This window comes from Vicia villosa, unplaced genomic scaffold, assembly GCF_029867415.1.
Source record: "Vicia villosa cultivar HV-30 ecotype Madison, WI unplaced genomic scaffold, Vvil1.0 ctg.000320F_1_1, whole genome shotgun sequence".
Classification (NCBI taxonomy): domain Eukaryota; kingdom Viridiplantae; phylum Streptophyta; class Magnoliopsida; order Fabales; family Fabaceae; genus Vicia; species Vicia villosa.
In genome coordinates, this window is record NW_026705142.1 from 939,964 (window position 1) to 962,178 (window position 22,215).

The following is a 22,215-nucleotide window of genomic DNA, read 5'->3' on the forward strand; positions in this document are numbered from 1 at the left end:
AGGCACAACATTCTTTTTCCCTTTTTTTTTATAATGACAAAGGGGGAGAAGATATGTGTGTATGTGTATACTTGGGTCCTCTAACATATGAAAACAAAACCTCCTTTAAGCAAATCGTGATATAGGGGGAGATATCTAAGAGGAATATCCGAGTTAGGGGGAGCAATTACTCATCCATCATCTTTAAAGATAGTCAAGCATTCTAAGCCCAATGATTATCATCATAAAAAAGGGGGAGACTGTGAAGACAAGCTTCTCCAACATTAGTTTTTTTTTTTGTGAACGCATACTTGAGATGATATTTGTTTAAGAGAAGAGGGATTGAAATCCTTAGACCATGGGAACAACTTTAGGAACCCGGGATTCATGTTCCAAGAGTTCACTGATCAAACTCGTCTAACATCTTCTAGAAAAAAATAAGATTCAAAGTAGACCTTACCTAGGGATGTTATTCCCCATTTACCGATGGAGTTCCACAATGTTAGAAGTTTTTCCTTCAAGCTAGCAGCAATAGTGAGCGAAGCAGAACCTTTAGGCCAAACAACTCGTCCACAAGAAGACAAACTTCTCCAACATTATTTTTTGTTTTGATGAAGACAAGTTTATCACTATCAAGTGCATTATCAAAAAGGAAAAAAAAATTTAAGTTCAAAGATATCTATGGTAACAAAACTTGGATCACAAGCAATTTTTTCAAGATTACATTAGACCTTAGAGGATTGATCTCATATATAAGATACAAGTTTACAATTAAGCTTTGTGTATTACCATAAGATACAAGACTTGGATCATGCATCTTTGATCCCTTTGATTCAAACCCATTTGTGAAACTTATGTTTTTTTTTTTTTGGATTATGATGTTACAAATTATTTTTCACATTTTTCATCAGCTGTCTGTCTGGTTACAGCCTAAAATTTTTGTGAAAATCCTTTTTTAGCTTTAGCTGTAACCGATTACAATTATGTGTTAATCGGTTATCATTGAAGCACTGACACTTTTTCATCTTAATTTTGGTTCCAACATATTCCAAACTTCATCCATCAATCATGGCAATAACTCGTGATATTATACTCTTTCCAAAAGGTATAATTCATGTATGAATAGCTATGAATTCATATTTTCAAAATGACCTCTTTCAAAACAATTATAATTCAAAACTCTCTCAATTTTCATTCAAGTACCTTGTGTCATAAGTTTTGTGAAACTTTATGCTTAAACTTTCATTGTATCATAAAAGTTTCATCAACAAAGTTTTAAGCACTTAAGTAATATACATTGTGAATCGTTTACTTGAAATGGAAGATCAATTTTCACGATTGATACAAGTTCAAACTTTACTTCTTTATTCAAAATTCCGTTTTGTTCACTTAGAGTAAGGGATCATTGTTCAGAAATGAAAATGGTGTGATTTCTCTTGTATGTTGTGAAATCAAAGGTTGTGTGACTTTGTGTTTATGTTAGATAGTTAAGAGAATCCGGTAGATCGATTGTAATGCTTCTAACATAGTGAAATCTCTCGCGTGGTATGAGAGAAATAGACGTACCCTTGTTTGAAAATGAGAACTAGTATACATCTTGATATAATTTAGTTTCTGCATTTATTTTTCAGCATTTTATCCTTTACATCAATTTTGAAAAATAAGAACATCATCTCTAAACATTCATAAAATGAGAAAATTTCGATAATACCATAAAGTCTTAGTCAAACCCCCTCTTAGATTACATTTCATAATTACAGTCCATGCAAATTATGTTTGCAAGCCTCAACTCCAAAGATATATTCTTGTTCTAAAATCACTATGGCCAGCCTATTCCCCTTAACATACGACGCTGGAAGCTGACTGAGCGAGACATCGCAGACATGATTGACAATTTCAACAAAAAAATGTTTGTTGTTTAGAGTCATCGTAAAGTATGATTGGGGGGATTCAATGTAGAGGAAATCCCATGGCACCACTGGCTTGGCCATAGGTAAAAATAATCAAAGCGAAGAAAACTAGGGTTCCACATAATAAGTGCAACTAGCGCCATGTAGAATCGCCTTTAACTTTTTCATTGATCCTATATATTTGTTTAATTTATAAATACTCATTCAACAAATCATAATAATAAATGAGAAGATATATTTTAAGAATTCACTTGATAAAAGTAAAATCAATTAGATTGAATGTATATTTAAAAAAAAAATACACCTTCAATCTATATAAATCAAATTATTATTGTTGTACAAATTATTCTATAATAATATTTTTTATCAAATAAAGAATAGTAAAAAAAATTATAGATTAATTTTAAAAACTTAAATATTTTTACTTTCATTCAAATTATAAAAATAGAAGCAAGTATCTTCTTTAAAAAAAATCAATCATTAACAAAAACTAAAAAACAGAATCAGGGAAAAAAAATATAAAAATATAAAAAAGGAATCACAAATTTCGGCCAAATTAAAAAACCTAATTTTTTATTTGGAAACATAAAAAACCTAATATTTAAACTTAACAAGTAAAAGAAGAAGAAGAGTACAAAAATAGGTAACAATTTTACGGCAGGAAAACTTGGTACTTTCATTGATCCCACAAGTCTAACGTAAGCATCACCTCTCACTCTCCTCACACTACTGTTCTTGTTTTTTACTCTCTGTACTTTCTGATTGTTTTGTTCTGTTTTGTTTGTTTTGTAACATTTAAATTATTGATTCTGTTACCGCCCTTTGGATTTTCATGGTCATATTTCAAATGGGTTTTTTGATTTCTGATGAAAAGTTTGATTTTTGATTATGTATGTGTATATATAATATATCTAACTGTTTACATGAATGCATATGAACCTAAATAATCAATTCGCATTCAATTCACTTTTAGACCTATTACATTCATGAATTGAACGTGTAGTCTTTATGATTTCTTAACAGATAATCAGTAGAACAAGCCCCTTCAAATCTCACATACAGGTACCAGACTGCTCTAACTAATATACTATCAAGTGTTTTATGATGACTTGGATTGATAATATATACCAGAAGTTTGAGAATATGATCCAGGAGGTTGAAGATACAATGTTGGAGGTGTGCCTTTGTTGCTAGTTATTCTTATCCTATCATGTGCTTCTCTCAGACAGTGTTGTCAAATAGAAGCTATAACAACTATATAGCGATATTGAAAACCGAAATTTGAATTTGTGATACGTTCTTTAGTACAAAGTTTTGTCAAATAGATGCTATATTGACGCTTTTTTATGAATAGACAAATGTTAGTATATTAGTTGTTATGCTAGTATTTTTTGTTCATCAGGGTTTGAGTTTCTGATATCTTTCTGATATCTCCGATGTGTTAGAACTTTTATTAGAACTTATAAATTTGCTTTTTCGATTACGTTAACATTCTGTTATAATCGTTTTGTTTTGTTTTTTGACAATAGAAATTTCAACACTTAGAGAATCAAATGAGCATTGCTGGAGAAAGTGTTAAGAAATTATATTCAACTGCCATGGAAGATTTGCTTTCTCCGTCTACAACCTCGGCTCTTGTATTGCCTATAGGTCACTATGCTGGTATCTCAGAGAAGTCGCTTCAACGTACCAAGAAACTAAGCGGTACCAATCTTGATCATTGCTATTATGTCAAAGCGGATAATTTTAAATCAGGTGTAAAACCACAGGTTGAGAGCGCAGATGTTGAATCAAACATAGGTAGCAATGTAAATCAACAGAATGAGGAAATGCCTACATCTGAGACAGCTATTGAACCTACTGTTGCAAAGACAGATTCTGCTGAAGTAACTGACTTTGCTTCTGTATCAGATTTTTGCAATAGAATTGAAAATGCAAGTACTGAACAAAACCGCGGTGTTGTTGAGGTTTTGGTTGAACCAGCTGAAGAGAAAGAGGAAAATATGAGTTCTTTCTCAAGTGACATATTTGAAGATGCTAATGGTTGTTACATAGTTTAATTTTTACTTCATGGTTGGTATTTTTTTGCTTTTGCTAATCAGTTAATGATTGCATTGCTTTTAATGTAGGGTTTTCTATGATCAACGCTATGCAACAAGATGACGATTCGAAGCTTGACCAAACTTGTGTCATTATTTCAAAAGACGAACTTGAGTTTGCTCCCAGCGCAACAGTTAATCGGAAGACTATTGAGGTAGACACTCATTCCCCTCTCCATTTTTTGGTTCGTTCTGTTAAACATGGAAGTGATTTTTTTCTTCTTTATTACTTGTGCTTGAAGAAAAAATGGCTGCAACCCTTTTCATTGATTAAGAAATCTGCAAGGAAGAAAGAGTACGAAGAACTTGCATTGTTGCATGGGAAAAATGAAATCGGAAATGATGATTGCATCGAGAGTTTATGTCGGGAGGATATTTTTGAACCCGAATGGGAACTTCTCTGAAGTCTAATGATTAAGTGCGCCACCAATTATAATCATTAGATATACTAAAATCTAAATTGTTTATTAAATAAGAATGCATATCGAACGATTATAATTGGTGACGCACCGGTACAACTTGTGCACCTAGTCTTTGGGTAGAGTAGTTTATCTAGCTTGAACCTATTATATACGGTTTGTTTACATTTTTTTCATTAACAAGGTACTTTCGGTTTTTATATTTATCTTTGAAAATGCTTTATCATGGATAAGAATTGTTTGATTGTGATTATTTTTTCTGTGGCTTTTTCTTATTGAAAATAAATGACTTAAAATTAAACTTGTGTTTATCTCCATAGTTTCTCTTGTGCTGAAATTAGTAAAAGTGCCAACTAATGAGGAAGCTTGTAGGACAAGTTATTGAAAGGGGAATGTTAACCATTGAATATCACATGTTGTGGAGACATGTCACATATTTTCTTGTTTCTAGACATGTAGCCTAATCAGAGCCGCTGAACACACACAATTGTATTGTTGATGTTGATGAAAATAACATTCCCAGTGTTCTTCAGATAGTGATTTCATGAACTGTTTGAGTTGTTGCACGACGAAGGTGATATTGAGCTGAGTGTTGGTCAAATAGACGAGACGACCAATGATTCTTCTGCATGATGCTGGAACATGATATTTTCATTGGATTTAGTTACATGAACAGGTTTAATAACATGCAAAGTTGTAAAAACATTAGTTGCATGGTCAATTATCTTAGTATCAATGACCCTGAGAGTTGAAGTGATATTACCTAAAAGTGAAATTTGATGATTTAGGATGAACCTGTAAAATGTGCAACATGATTAACACAACGTTGTTGAGAAGAGTTAGCTGCGAGATCAGATTGTAGTTGCAATTTTTTTTCAGTTGATTGATTGATTCTTGTTAGTGAGACATGCTCCTGACTCTTCCTATAATGTAGATGAGTTTATGTATTTATTATTCTTATATATAGAAGCATAACTAGGAGGAATCATGTTTTTGAAATAACAATGCTCAACTATATGTAATGGTCTATTGCAAAAAATGCAATTGTTTATGAGATCTCGAGATCCTCCATCTTTACGATAATAGCAGAAGTAAGCCTTAAAAGTTTAAGTGACGAAGAGAAGGAAATTGTATTTTAAGACTATTAGAAGCTAAAGTTGCAAAAAGTCGAAAAGCAGAAAAAAAGAAGTACGTCCTTGCATCTCTGAGGGAAATTATGTGTACGTTTGGAAGCTCACAGACACGACTAAGCTTGAGTTGAGACACGACTAAGCTTGAGTTGATGGCGGAGACAACTTATCACATGCAACGGGGTGTTGCCTTGATGTCTTTGGCGGTGGCTGACCATGGAGAATAAGCATTGGAAGGTTCAATATGAGCTTGTTTCCTATGAGCGCAACCAGCTCTTAGAAAGGCTAGCTGGCTCTTATAAGGATGCAGATGCCCATGGTACTCCTTCTGCGCTGACTTCACAAGTTACTGCTTTGAAGGCGTCTCTGGTTGAGAAGGAGAAGGCCCTCGAAGATGTGAGAAATTCATTGACCAATTCTGAAGCGGGAAAGGTAACACTAAATTCTCAAGTAACGGAAGTTAAGAGTACATTGAAAAAGGAGAAAAATAAGGTGAAGGAGGAAAATCAGCAGGTGAAGGCATGCAAGGATAGCTTGAAGGAGATGAGGAAGGAATTTAAAGATTTTGTCGCTAGTAATGTCTAAGCTGCTTTTTAAGCCTTCCAAAACACTGTTTACAAGGCCGGCCCAATCAATGCAAAGGTCCCGTTTTAATTTTAAAAATGAGTCCAAATTTAAAAAATAAATGCAATTATAATAATTAAAAAAGATACGTAAAAATAAAATTATGTATTAATCCAAAATATATATCTAATCATAATTATTTTGAGTTTTGATCTATCTCAATTTTTTGCATGTATTGAATTTTTATCATAGCATTTTTTTAATTTATTGAATTTTTACTATAACATTTTATTTATTTCGACTAATATATATTAAAAAAAAAAAAAGACTTTTCAAAATTTGAGGCCTCCCAAAATTTGGGGCCCTGTGCGGTAGCACTCCCTGCACTTGCAAAGGGCCGACCCTGACCGTCTACTAGGTGGAGGTGTTGTGTATAGGCATTTAGATTTTTCGGGAGTCGATTAACCCTAAAAAGGAAGTCATGGACGAGAAGACAGTTGTTGTTGAGAAGTAAGCTTCGTAGCTTGTGTAATGAATGTTTGTAATTTGTTGTTATTTATGGCACTTGTAACGTATTTGTACATAACAAGTTATGGCTTTTGAGATAATTTATCCTTTCCCTTTGTTAAGTATTTTGACTTACTTCTTTATTTTGTCTTGCGTGATTTTGTTTCATCATTTCATCTTTCATAATTTTATTTCATCATTTAATTTTCCACGGTTTTGTTTCTTCTTTCATGATTTTATTTCATCATTAAGTCGTCCACAATTTTGTTTCAACGTTTCATCTTTCGTGAATTTATTTTATCATTTAGTCATCCATCATTTTGTTTCATCATTTCGTCTGTCATGATTTTATTTCATCGTTTCGTCTTTCATGATTTTATTTCACCATTTAGCCATCTTGGATTGGGGACTGGAGTGTGCTTCGACGTATGTAGGGATTGTGTCCGAGAAAAGGTTTGTTCCCCATCTCTTCCCCTAAGTGAAGACTGGGTTTCAGGTCGACGTTTCCTGGGCTTCACCGTATGTGCTATGGAGTGGCTAATTACCAAGAGTGGGTTGTATCAGTTATGACTTCGTGCGCCTAATTCGTCTCTAATTCAACTTTATTAGGGGAGACAATCATATAAATTTCATCAAAAAAGGCATTGTATTATTTATCTCAAAAGCATTAACTCGGAAAATAATTAGTCACAATGTTTGGGCATCCTGGGAAGTATTCAATAAAAGTACCATTTGAGCTTGGCAACATTCCACATACAAGGGATTGACTCATCGACCAGGGTTTCCAGAGTGCAGGCTCTATTTCTGGTGTGATCTTTGATATTGTATGGTCCTTCCAAGTTGTCTACAAGCTTTCCATCTTCAATATTCTTCCTTCTAGTGTTGGCCCACCTTAGAGAAAGGTCTCCAAGTTATAACTCTCGAAGTAAGACTCGTTTGTTGTATATGGTTGTAGTTTCTTGCTTCACAACGACATTTATAAGGCTGACTTCCTCTCTGATTGTCTAGGTGTTGTCTTTTTATGGAAAGAGGTGTGCCGTCCTTTAACTAAGCTCCCCTATTTCATAATAGATGATAACTTCAGTCCCATAGGTAAGTTGAAAGGGTGTTTCATTTGTCATCGAGTGAGGTGTGGTCTTATAAGCACAAAGGATTTGTGGAAGCTCATCGGCTCAATTTCCTTTAGCCTTCCATAGTCTCCATTTTAGTCTTCTCAACAAAAATTGATTTGCGGCTTCAACCTGTCCATTTGTCTGACGATGTTCCATTGAGGTGAAGTGTATCCCAAGCTTTAAATCCTCTAGCAACTACTTCAAGTTCTTATCTACGGTCGGTATTTTGTTATCCATTATGATGGATTGAGGGATTCCATACCTAGCCAAGATGTTTATCTTAAAGAAATTCACAACTTCATCACCTCATTATTCGTGGTTGGTACCTCCATCTTGATGACCGCTTTGAATTTTTATCCGAGTTTGCTTATTTGTTACTCTACTTCAAATAAAAACCCATAAGTTTGTGGGATCTGACCCTAAAGGTACACTTCTCTAAATTAATCCTCATTTTGTATTGCATAACTCTTTGGAACACGTAGAAGAGATGCTTGTCGTGTAGTTCCTCTTTGTCGGACTTGACGGTCATGTCATCCATGTATACCTCCAATGTTTCACCTGTTTCTTTCTTTAAGACCTTTTTCATCATTCTCTTGTATCTCGCTCCTACATTATTTAGGCCAAAAGGCATTAGGTTGTACTGATAGTTGGCTTCTCGGTCATGTGAGTTTTTTTCTCCTTGTATAGCTTATACATGGGTATCCGGTTGTAACATAATATGCATCCATGAATGACAAAATCCTATACCCAACCAAATTGTCTATGGAAGTGGATACGAATCTTTGGGGAACGCCTGATTAAGGTCAATGTAATTAACACACATTCTCCACTTCCTAGAAACCTTCTTAACCAACACGAAATTGGAGAGATATTTGGTATATCTGATTTCAGAGATAAAGTTAGCATCGAGCAAGCCATGTACAATCTTCATGTTCACTTTCCTCCTTTGGGGGGGGGGATTGTTGCCTCATTCGTTTGGAAACATATCAGGCACAATGATCAATATTTAACTGATGGCATTCAACACTCAAGTCTATGCCCAATATTTCACAGGGAGAAATTCTGAATAGGTTGGAATTGGCCCTTAGGGACTCAACAAATTATTTATTTTCTCTGGCCAATTGATTAACGCCTACATGAATTGACCGCGTTGGGTTATCATCGAGGTAGACCACTTAAAGCTCCCCATCTAGAATCCACCTCAAGGTCTTCATCTTGCCCCTGGTCGATATACTAAACCCGCCTTTCGCATGACTTAATTCTCTTATACATCGAGATCGAATGTATTGGTTACTTTATCGGCCTTCTTCCTTATTTCCTTAGATGCAGCGACAAATGCTTGGGAGTTCTTTAGTGTTTCCTCATGTATAAGACGAGCTCCACATAGACCGGATTTAACTAGGATTGGTTGACTAGAATCATTAATGTATTTCATCTTCAGATGGACCGGAGAGACTACATCGTCCAACGTTGCCATAAATGATCTTCCATGAATTTCGTTATAGATACTTTCATAAGGGATCATGTGGAAAACACGTTTATAGTTCTTCTGTTCTTCCATTCTTCAAAGGAAATTAGTAGGTCCGCTGCTCCATAGGGCCGAGTTGAAGAATCATTGAACTATATGAGACTCTTGACTTTGCACAACTTCAAGTCTTGCATGCCTAACCTTAACTTCGCGAAGATTATGAAATACATTAGGTTGCACGAACATTCGTTGTCAATGAGGATCTCTAACATTGAATGATTTGCTATGGTAGCGGTTACGACCATTTGAAGTGTCATGTTAGGAGTCGCATCCATTTTCTCGTGGTCTTAAAATCTAACATCGACCCATCCCTCCGTCGCTGCTCAATCTGCATACTGCTCTGTGGCAGAAGCTCTTTTTCGCTAGGCAGTTTTTGGCCAATTTAATTGACGACGAAGATGATCCAAAGTTGGAACGATCTAAGGAGCTTTTGGGAATAAGATCGAGAGTTTCCTTCTCCAACTTATAAGCGTGACAACTACATTGATCATGACTTGAATCAAACATAACTGATTTTGAAATTTTAAATGAATTATAAGTCTATTCTCACATACGGCGCCACCTCTCATAGCTAGAAATGATCGATAAAATGATGAGGTAATGTCTTGTTGCAGCGGAGTTGTGCTGTTGGTGTAGCAGAAAAAATTGACCTACAAAGTTAACACTCAAACGTCCAAATTAGTGATAGAATAAAGAATAATTTTATAATAAAAACTAATGTAATACCTTTTTTTTCTCCGTAAAATATCTTATATACATGAAAGTTGGTTGAGGTGTCTCAAAAATGAATCAGATCTGATATTTTTTTAATTGAACTTTTAGCCGACACAAAAATAATATTGTTATTTTATTAAAATTTTAAGCTTTTGTTAGAATGGAGGTAACTCACAATAATTTCGTCAAATTCACCATTAATCTAAACTTGCTCAATATTACAAAGTTTATATCTAACAAGATAAGATAATAAGATGTCTGAAAATGTTCAAAATATATGTTTAGATAGTTACATTTATTATTAAATGGTTAAATAAATGTAGTGATTAAAGCTTTCATAAAGTTGCTTAATGTGATTTGGCTTTTCGCCTTTAGCATTCGAGCCAAAGAAGCTTGAGTGTTACTTGGCTAATCTTAACTACTTGACCTATTATCTTTTCATATAAATGTTGCTTCACTTCAATAAAAAACACGATTTTTTATTATTAGGAGGGACACTTTCTAAACATAAAAGAATATAAATTTGGTTATTTTATAACTCAAAATTTTTCCATATTAAGTTTTTCATTATTTTTTTCTCTATGTTTGAAATGAATGTGTCAATGTTTTTAAATATTATATATATATATATATATATATATATATATATATATATATATATATATATATATATATATATATATATATATATATATAAATTTTAGTATCATAACTTACCATAAGTATGCTTTTAAGATATTACCAAGTAATTTCATCAATTTACAATCAATTTGACTAAAGTGGTGGAAATCAATCTATATGTGTATGATATTCGTTTTACTCCCATTTTTTTTGGAACAGATCAAAATTTTAGTTTCACTCTTTTATATGTCCATTCTGCACTGTTTTATTTTTGTTGAGAATTGTCACATGTGCCGACATTAATATAATTTTTACAATTTTTAAATTTTAAAAGTGAATTGTTCGCGAGCTGCTCCCTAAATTTTTTCTAGACAAATCAAAATTTCAAACCCGCACCCTTAAATATTAAATATAATAGAAATACTCGTTTGTCCCCTTTGATGGATGTGATATGATATACCCTTGTATTTTGAATTTTTTTATGCAACTATTATTATATTATCTTCATCTTCTTTTTCTTCATGTATTTGTAGCTGTTTCTTAAAACAAGATGTAACATTAAACAAATAACCATTTTTGGGTATTACTTAATGCCATGGTATCCAATCCATGGTATCACTTTTATTGTGTTAAATAATCAAAACCCCCTTCGAGTGGTAATGAGAATATCTTCAAGTAGTGGTAGTTAGCTCAAGAAATTATGCCTATGGTTTTAAAATCCGCCAGCCAATATATGCTTCTTTGGATAAACATCCAATAGTAACGTGCAAATCACTTTACCACCTACCATTAATTTTTCTATCATTTGTTGCAGCCATAAAGCACACAACTTTTCTTTAAGTACAAAGTTAAATTCATCAATGCACATTTCATTTCTCACGTAAAAATAATGTCTACCATTATTGACTTGAAGGATAAGAAGAAGAAAAAAAATAGAAACACAAACATGTGTATCTAATTTTACTCATGTAACAAGCAACTTGTATTAGAATCCATTATGATGGGCCAGGTTATTTTGGTGGCTAAGTCCCACATAGCTCAACCTAACTAGCTTTTTCTTCAACTAGAGAGGTTCCACATTCTCTGCCCTACCTTAAATAATGCTATAGAACAGACAAGCAGTGCAAATTAAGTAATTTTGTTTGGATTATTACATAATGTATACATATAAACAACTTTTATAAATTTGTTTTGGAGAGTTTGCTACTTTGCTTAAGAGAAGATGACAATTGATGGTAAAGGAAAAGGGCCTACAAAAAGGTAGTGGAGGATAGTGGTGGTCCAAAGTACAACAGAAATATATTTTCTATTTTTTTTCTAAATTAAAAAATATAAAAAGACAAATTGTTATTAAATAATAGTATTAATGTTTTTTTTTTAATTTTTAATTTTTTTTTAAAAAGTGGTTGATATATAATTTATTTATTTTAAAACATTATACATAAATATTACCGCTAGATATTGATATCCAAACCAACCGTTTACATTCATTTAATTCAACTAACACATATCAGTACGTTGAGTTACTGCTCTCACTTCTTTTAATAAATTTGAACTCTATCATTTGATGATACATAATTATTCTTTTATTCATGATCATTTTAACTTTTTGAAGATCACATAAATTATACAAAGTTCATTTTTGACAAAATAAATAAATTAATTAATTTTATCACGTGTGATAAATCTTATAGTTTTATTTAGTGACAAATTACTTTGGTAAATTCTGAACTATATTAGTATATTAAAGGTGAGTTTTTATCACTTAATTGACATTTTTTCAACAAATTTGATTTTAATTCTCTTATTTTAAAAAAAAAAATTAATAATAATCGAGATAATTTTTTTAAAAAAGATGATGGACAAAAAATTATTTTTAAAATAGTAATATTACTATATTAGTATTTATTTTACAATTGTATCATATAAACTTTGAAATCTATCCATTAAAATTACAAATTCAATCTTTTAAGATTATCCAAAGATGGGTAAAATTTTGGTAAATATTGTTTCATTTTAATCAACCAAACAAACAAAAGTTTTAATATAAAGTATGTTATTTATTGTGAAAGAATTGATAGAATAATTTAAATCATTTAAAAACAATTATTTATAGTTTTAAATACACTACGATTTTGTTTGCGAGTTTGGAGGAGAGGAGAAGGGAAGGATTCCGAAAACAATTTGTTAAAAAGTATAGGAAAATATTTGACTCTTTTCAAAAAGTAATTTTGTATAGAATGATAAAATAACGTTTATCATTATTATATTTTAAATTTTTAAAATACTATAACAACGTAAAAGATATTTGAAAAAGGTATATAAGCCTTCCAAAACCCCCCAAGATCCTCCTTCAATATAAATTTTAAGTTCCACCAAATTAGGAGGGTTTTGGTGTAATGAATAAAAGCTAACCCTCCAAAACCCTCCCAATCAAAATTTTCTATTTTTTTCACTCAATCCTTCATATTTTTCAAAGTCCTCCCCTCCATTCTCCTCCAAACTCGCAAACAGAGCCTACAAAATTTAATGTGTGGGGGACAAAGAATAATGACAACCTAAATAAATGGTTTAAAACAACACAATAATCTATCAAAAATGAAAGCAAATCCACAACAAGATAAAAAAAGATAAAAGACAAGAAACACAATAACTTATTTACGTATTTCAATCAAACGATCTACTCTGAGGAAGAGAGCAACTTTCTGATTCACTATACATCCAAAAGTTGCTACAAAATATTATAAATGATTTACAAACAAATAGTCATTCAAGTTTCCAAGAACAAACCATATTTATTTACCTAAATGTTTCGCAATATCCCGGTCTCTCTATATATTAATCATATCACCCCAATGTATTTTAAAATATTTCTCAACCCCCTTAAATACCTTCAAAGTTTGCCAAAATAACAAGAACTCCAAATAATTTCACCACCCCTTAACTCTCTAAATTTATTGAGGACTTCTAAGCATTCTCCTTATTTTCAATTATAAAACTCTAAAGATTGTTTTTGAGAGAATGATAAAGCTACATATTTATCACTATTGAAATCTAACGGATCCAAAATACAATATATTAATTATTAAAAAATAAAAAGGATTATAAATATATTTAATATCTTTTATATTAATTTAGAGTATCTTAGAGTATCTCTTTGTATTTTAAAGCATCTCTAAGTATCTTAGAGTATCTCTATATTAATAAAATATATTTATAATATTCTAAAGTTAATTAACGTATTAACAAACTGAAATAACCAAGCTCAATATTCGCGAACCGCTCAAGTCCCATGTGGCCTAACCGAACCATTATCCAATCAACATATTGATGTTAGACGATAAGCTACGATCTAGATGTGGGGTGAATAGACCGCAAACAAAATTATCTTATTAAAAATTATGTTTTAAAAAATGTTTAACTATGGCAAGTGGAAACAATTATGGATCGAAAATTGTCTATCTCGAACCATTATCAAAAAGATCATATATGTGTTAAACCTTATAGAACGTATCAATTGATGAAAAAATTAATCAATATATTTTCAACAACAACGTTTGAATAAAACTACCCACTGATAATCGAGTTCCAATGAAATATCAAACAAAAACTTGGCTTAAGTAATTTGTCGAACACTTAGTGTGCAATCAGTTCTATTCATATTTTTATTTGATTTTGTTGAAATGAAAAACCAATTGCAATCCTATAGATTACAATCAACTCAACAAAAACAGTTTGTAAAATTATTAATCAAAGATATTATCTCAATGTATTGATTGCACAAACAATATTTTCATAGTTTGCAATGAGAGAGAGACAGGAGGATTTGTTTAGACAGTTCCCCAATCGGTTTCTCTATGGGTATGTCTACCCCCAATTTCTATTAGAATTGAGATAATAAAAATTAATCTTTGCAAATTTTGTTTACATAGCTTCTTATCTTCCCTTGATCTTGAGCTCGATTAAGTAATCTAATACTTTCAATTTGATCCTCTGATTACCGCTACTCCTTCGACAAAACACTTTTCTTCAAAGCTTTCACTCAACTAAATCCAAATTGCGAACTATTATGACCCAAAATTACCAAATTGATCCTCCGATTATCGTTACTCCTTTAACATAAACATATTTCTTCAAAGCTTTCATTCGAATGAATCCTAATTGAAAAATCTTGTGAAACCCCCCCAAATCAATCCTTGATCTTGGAGGAAAACCTCAATTGGATTTATCTTGAAACCCCCAGAGAATTTTCAACCTAATTGATTACAACAATCCTAATTGGACCTTATCAAATTATCTCTTGATCACACAACAAAAATGATTATGTGTAGTTGTTGTATATATGTAATGAGAGAGGATGAAGATGATGAACAATTCTTTGCATATTTTTGGTTTCAATCACTTAGAAATAATGTATGAATGTGTATTTATATGTGTGTGTGTATGTGTATGTGTGTGGTGTTAGCAAGCAATAATAGAAAAAAGCAGACTTGCAACATTATAAAATTGGACATTTTAAAATAGAGGGAGTCGACTCATTCGTGTAGAGAGTCGACTCAAAGGAACTGGGGAGTGAACCCATGATGACTGGGAGTCGACTTCAAGTCGAATCTTGGTATTCACCCATACTTTGATCTCAAATCTCATAGTTTATTCGTTTCATGGAAGTTTTTACTAGATGCTGAATGAAAAACAACATTTGAACATTCTAAAATACATAAGCCACATATTTTAGAAAATTTAGCTATGATCACTTCACCGTATAAAATCTTCAACACTTCAAGTTCAACTCTAGTGCAATAGCCTAGATAATAAAACATGCTGATAGATAACAAATTTTGCTTGAGCTCTATAACATACCTTATGTTATGAAGAAGAAACTCGCATTAATCAAACATTTTATGTCTAATCGTACCAATACCATGAACCTTGCAAGTCTTATTGTAACCAAGGAGAACTACTCCACCTTTCTCCAAGTATTCTTTTATCAAACACATGTGATAAGAGCAACCTAAGTCCATGACTAAACACTTTTTAGTCTTCAAAATCGACACAAATAATGCACCAACACTCTCATAACTATCCTCATCAGAGGCAACTACAACCTGAACAAAATCACCATTGCCCCTATTTCAGGACAATCCCTCATGAAGTGATCGTTTTTCTAACAAGTGACATATTTTACGACTGGCTTGTTAGACCTCTTTGATGTAGACATCTACGATTTCTTTCCCATTTGATACACTTAAGCCTTCACCGCCAATGTCAATCTTCAATTCTTCCACATTTGAAAATTCTTTGGATCTCACAACCTTCTGAGCTTCATCCAAAGTAGTAGTATCTTCCTTACCATAAATAAAGGCATCCTTGAAGTGATCAAAGGATTTGGGTAATAATTTTAACAAGAGTAGTGCCTTGTTGTCATCATCAATCTTCACCTAAATATTATCAAGATCATCACTAGTCTTGTTAAATTTTATCAATTTCTCCACTATTGATTTATTATCTACCATTTGTAATGAGATGAGTTATTGTTTTATATACTAATTATGAGCAAAATACTTGTTCATACCCAGTAATTCAAGTTTTTCCCACATCAAAGTTGCAATCTTATCCCCGGCGAATTCCATTATAACTGTATCCGTGAGGAACTAGATAATGGCACTCCTAGCCTTATACACCATCTTGGTTTTCTCTGCTTTTGTTAGGATTGCAAGCAACAAGGTCTCATCCTTCAATGCTTCAATACACTTCTCTTTAATTAAAATAACTTGTATATTCATTTTTTACAACCCAAAATTGTTATCTCTGGATAATTTCTAGATCTCCCATTTCTCCATGGGTTTGACTTGTGAATAATACTCCTTTTCCCCATTAAGGCCACCACTTATTGTGAAAAATTGATAGAATAGTTCAAAGCACTTTAAAAGAATCATTCATAGTGTAAGCACACCAAGAAATTTGATGTGTGGAGACAAAGTATTTCTCAATCCCCTTAGATAGCTTCAAAAGTTGCCTAAATTTCAAGAGCTCCAAGGAATTCCAAATCTTTCCTATCTAAGTTTACCAATAATTCTTAACCCTTATATTTGTCTTCAACTGTAAAATTCTAAAGGTTATTGTTTAAAGAATGAAAGAGATGCACTAATGAAATTCAAAATGAACCAAAACACAATCTATTAATTATTAGAATAAAATAGATTATAAATTATCTTATAATATTTTGTATATTAGTTTGAGTATCTTAGAGTGTATTTTAATTAATATAAAAGATATTTATAATATTCTAACATTAATGAACGAATCCATAAACTATGATCAAGCTCGATATTTGCAAACAGCTCGAGTTAACCATTGGCTAACCAAATTGTTGAGCAGTCAACCCACTGACCAATTATTGAGTCAACTATTGACCAATTATTGCAAACAGCTCTTTCATTTGTTAATTTTTAATCGCCAATTTTTCTTCTTCTTTGTTAATTGTTCAATTTTCTTCTTTTTTTTAATTGATAATTTTTTCTTATTCTTTGCTAACTTGTAATTTTATTTGTTAACGGTTAATCATCTTTTAATTTTATTTAATAGCTATTTCAACGTCAACATTATCTATTAGTTTTTAAAACATACTGAGAAATTTAATGTCGAAGAGAATTAACTATTTGTGGAGTTAAAGTTACTAATAGACACTTTGTCTCGAGAAAAGATATCACTTATTAATATATTAAAATTTTTTACAATATTTAAGTTGTTTTACTAAATTACTAATACAATTATTTCATATATAACTTTATTGACTTTTTCAATGACAAATGTTTGTGCAGAAAGAAAATTTTCAAAATTGAAGTTTTACATAGATATGTTACTTGCGATCTAATTAACCTATGATAAGAAAGATATAATTGATTACAATAATAGCAATTGAAAATAATCTTTTTGAGACAATAAAATACGAGTCTTTTTAAATTTTTTGTCATTCTTTTTATTAAAATCTAGTTTTAAAAATTAGAAGATAACCTCTAAAATATTTGAGACGCTCATATCTAACTAACTGCCACATGATCAATAAACTCTAACAAATCAGTGGCATGTTAACACCTCTTATTGTTGAACAGATGACAGGTCGTAATTATTGTGTCAATAAAAACCCATAATGTGGTGAGTTCAATTATCGTATCCATAAGAATTGTGTGTATCCTTGCACAAGAACAATGAAAGTGCACATGTGATGGTATCGAGGGAGGGAGTAACACAACAAGGGGTGCATTTAACCCAATTGGTTTGATCATCAATTAGTAAGCTAGCCAACTATTCACTGAATTTGATTGAATGAATACAAGCGAGCAAGTTCCCATTTTGAATCATATACCCTTAGATGTGAGAATTCCTATAACAACTCTGATTTATTATGACCATTTGTGAAAAAGATATCCATCCTTTAGCAATATAGTTTTGATGAAGATAAAGTTTGACAAAAACTATCAATTCATTGTCGTGCGCGGATCAAAAATGAGTAATTTTAAAAGACAGTAGATAGCGACAATGACTCGAATATCATTCTCAAGGATTCTTGTAATAATCAACCAATCAAAATCGATTTAGGGGGGTTTGGTTTAAAATCGAATTATGAAAGATAGAAATTCAGTGATTAAAAATTAAGTTAAAACGAATCAACCTACTACATTGACTTCCGACATATCATTGATTCTAACAAAATTCCAATTCCCCAAGTGGGTCTGATCCTATTCGATTACAACAACTATCGACAAGCGCAATAGCAATCATACAAAGTAAGTTTATGAATTCCTAATTAAGCAAACGGAATAAAAACTATTGCGAATTAAGCAAACGCAATTTGATCGAACGTGATAACGCAAAAGCTACGGTAACGCAAATATGATTCAAAAACAACAACAATCGAATTTAAGAATTATATCCTATAGAAAAAGCCAAATTAAAAAATCATTGAGGTTATAAGAATAATTCAAAGGAAATAGATTAATATGAAGTTTATAAAAGAACCTCAAAGTGGAATTCGATTACGGCGGATTGATTCTTGGAAAATTAGTTCTCCATTGCAAAAGCGTACAAGCCAAATTCTAATTGTGAAAAGAAGATATCCTACTGTAGCGGCTGCTAGCCCTTATAAAACAAAATAAGATTTTCACTTAAAAGCCGAACCGGATCGAAAACACAAGCCAGGCCCATAAAATAAAGACCCAAAAACAAATTATTCTAATGATTGAAAGTTCAACGAAATTCTAGGAACAATGCACTCCGAATTTTCCTTTGACACCAACATGAAAGTCGTAGCTCTTTCTCTTAGCTTTCCATTGAATACTAGAATGCGTCGATCCGATTCTCGTAGCTCCAGCTATGAATTTTTTTATTAAAAGCAGTCAATGCTGAAAAATAACATACAAAAATGAATTAACGGTAAAAATAAACTAAAATGGAAAAACATCATAAAATATAAAAAATAAATTAAAAAAACCATGGAAATGTCTAGAAAATTTCTTTATCAACCCCCATGTCTTCTTGGTCACCTCTGGTAAAAAACCCAAACTACCCCTAACTTCGGAAATGCATTTCCGAAATGCAAGAAAAAGGTGTTTTCGGAGATGCATCTCAGAAAGCGCCTTTTTTTTTGAAAAAATTGTCTTATTTCGGAAGTTCATTTCCGAAAACAGCATTTCGGAAATGAACTTCCGAAATAATGCGCGTTTTGCAGATTAAGCAAAACAACCCCCCTCCCCCTAATCATTTACCCTAATCTTCTTCCAAACTCAAACTCTCTGCAAAAATTCTGCAAAAGCAAGTGTGAAGTAGCCAAACTCTTCTTCCAAACTCAACCAAACTCATCATCAAACACTAATTGGTAAGTTTATCATTGTTTTTTCAAGTTTTAGATCCATTTGAATAAACTCTATTAGGGTGTTTAGAAACTGAAAGAATCACATTAAGATAGGTTAGTACTGATATTAGGATGTTTAATAGGCATAAAAATAGTTTTGGTTTAGGTTTTTGAGGTCTGCCATTGGAGGTTGCAGAGAAGTTCTGCGCAGGGGTGTTTCGGAAGTTCATTTCCGAAAACACCTCCATCCCAGTTTTCGGAAATGAACTTCCGAACTGTATCAGAAGTGCATTTTTTTTGTTTTTTCATTTATCTCGCATATTAATCGATTTCGATTGTTTACAGGAACATGTCAGGCAACCAACTAGCACGCATCAGACAGGGTAGGGAGACCCAGACTGCGTCGGCTAGACGCGAGCGGGCGGAGGCGCAGCTGGCGTCGACACAGGGATGGGGGCAGGGTCGGGGACGACGTGTGCGAGTTCCCGTGGGCGAGGGAGAGGGTACATCTGCTTCAGGATCTAGGATTCGGATGGCTCGGGTATCTTCTTCCCGCCAGCGAGAGGAGGAGGAGGAGGATGAGGAGGTGGCGGCAGCGCCCTACCACGAGCCGGAGGGGGTACCGGATGTTGACCCTCCAGCCGGGGAGGAGGATGAGCAGGATGACAGCTCTATCTGGGAGGGCCCATTGACACTTCCGTGCTGATTCACTACCACGATCACGTCGCTCGGCGTATCTGGGAGGGAGAGGTATTTTTTATAAATTAACCGTTTATTTGTCACCATTTTTTATAATTTAACCGTTTATTTGTCGCTTATTTAATATATGTCGCTTATTTGTTTTTTTTGTAACAGGAGAGAGAGCCGTTGAAAATGGTGAACCACGCCCGGAAGATTTTCAGTCTGTTTAAACCAGCAGCTGAGTGGTTTAAGGACCATGTGCGAGGTTCAGAGCTTAGCGGGCTCTGCATGACGGGGTACACCACCATCAGCACCGGCATGCAGGGGGCATTTGTGGAGCACTGGCACAAGGAGACGTCCTCTTTCCACTTGCCGGTTGGGGAGATGACGATCACCTTGCATGACGTGCAGTGTCTTCTCCACCTGCCGATTAGGGGGCCGCTGTTGCACCACTCGCGGATCCAGAGGGTCGAGGCCATTGAGTGGATGACGCTCTATTTGGGCATGGAGCACGAGGTTGCTCACTTTGAGTGTGTCACGACATCTGGGCCTCATATCCGGTTCACCACAGTGAGCGCTTATTTTGAGCACCAACTGGACGCGGCGGCCGATGCCGAGCAGGAGGGTGACGAGCTATTCACACAGTATCACCGCGGCTGTGCTCTCCGGTGCTGGTACATGCATGTGGTAGGCGCTGCATGCTTTGTGGACAAGAGTGCAAGGTACGTCGACGTGACCTACCTCCGCTACTTCATGGATCTGAATACCGTTCACCAGTGGAACTGGGGGGCAGCTACTCTGGCATACCTCTACCAGAAGCTGAATGAGGCCTCCAACTGGAGGACGAGGCAGTTGGTCGGATCCTGCACACTACTTACGGTACGTTTTATTTTAATACATTATCGTATTTATTTTTTATTTATGTTTTGTATTTATTTTTAATACATTATCGTGTTTCTGTTTCAGAGCTGGATCATCTCCTACTTCTCCCGCATCCACGGCTTTCACATCGATCCTGCGTACGTGGATGCCATGCCCAGGGCCGCCAGATACGTTCTCCAGAGGGGGAACGATGCGATGGGACCATACCGTGGATACCTGGACCGCACGATGCACGACGACGTCACCTGGAGGCCGTTCAGCGACTACGCTCAGATTGTCCCCTTTGACGGCATTGCTTTATATTCAGGCTGGCTGGCATGCGGGACTACCATCATGGTCCGGTATCTCCCTGAGCGGTGCATGCGTCAGTTCGGATTCGTGCAGCGGATACCCAGGTCACCCTTTGAGGCTGCTCCCGACACAGTGACCCAGGTGCAGCTCACTGCCATATGAGAGGACTGGCAGCATCATGTGGTACCGCAGGAGTACCGTCTCACTCGGGTCACACAGGACTGACACTGTGAGGAGGGATACGTCACATGGTTCTATCGGGTGTCACATCCTCTGCTGAGACCCGACGTTCCCGGCGCTCCTAGGCCAGCACACGAGGAGATCCTGGAGAACCAGCAGGTCGAGGATGACCACGCCATTGATCTCATGCCGATCTGCCAGCGTATAGAGATGTTTGGGCGGGACGCGTTGGATCGAGGTGTCGTTCAGCAGGGCGGTCTAGAGGCTGTGGCTGTGATGGAGATGATCTTCACTGATGCGGGCCGTGCGGCGGGGTACAGGCGGCAGAGGAGGGCCCAGGGTGAGAGGGTTAGGCACACCCAGTAGTGGTCGGGTTTATTTATTTTTTGATTTCGGATTGTATCTTTCGCACAGTATTATTATTATTTTCGGCTTGTATATATTATTTGGATTTGATTTATCATATTAGTATTTTCAGTTTATCTGTTGCTTATTTTATTTGGCGTTTGCGTTTAATTAAAATGCGAGACTGTTAAGATAAAACATAAAAAAAAAAACACAGTTTCTGCATAATTCGGAAGTTCATTTCCGAAGACACCCCCATGAGGTGTTTTCGGAAATTCATCTCCGAACACACCCCCCATGAGGTGTTTTTGGAGATGCACTTCCGAATTGTGGAATTGTTTTAAAAAAAAAAGCGTTTCGGAAGTTCATTTCCGAAGCAGGGGTATTTTGGGATTTCCGCTG

The 22,215-nt window shown here is 34.2% G+C and overlaps 1 protein-coding gene across 3 annotated transcripts; it reads left to right on the plus strand.

Annotated features, from left to right (window-relative positions):
* The first annotated feature begins 2,489 nt into the window (after nucleotides 1-2,489).
* On the plus strand, nucleotides 2,490-4,613 carry LOC131626743 (uncharacterized). 3 transcript variants are annotated; one of them, XM_058897577.1, is made up of 5 exons: nucleotides 2,490-2,587; nucleotides 2,913-2,951; nucleotides 3,419-3,932; nucleotides 4,019-4,143; nucleotides 4,231-4,613. In XM_058897577.1, exons 3-5 carry the CDS (start codon nucleotides 3,443-3,445, stop codon nucleotides 4,390-4,392), a joined length of 777 nt encoding a protein of 258 aa, XP_058753560.1. In that variant the 5' UTR covers nucleotides 2,490-2,587; nucleotides 2,913-2,951; nucleotides 3,419-3,442; the 3' UTR covers nucleotides 4,393-4,613. The 3 variants fall into 3 exon arrangements, with proteins under 3 accessions (XP_058753560.1, XP_058753561.1, XP_058753559.1); XM_058897576.1 differs by having other exon boundaries at nucleotides 2,527-2,587; nucleotides 2,913-3,065; XM_058897578.1 differs by lacking the exon at nucleotides 2,913-2,951 and having other exon boundaries at nucleotides 2,524-2,587.
* The last annotated feature ends 17,602 nt before the right edge of the window (nucleotides 4,614-22,215 follow it).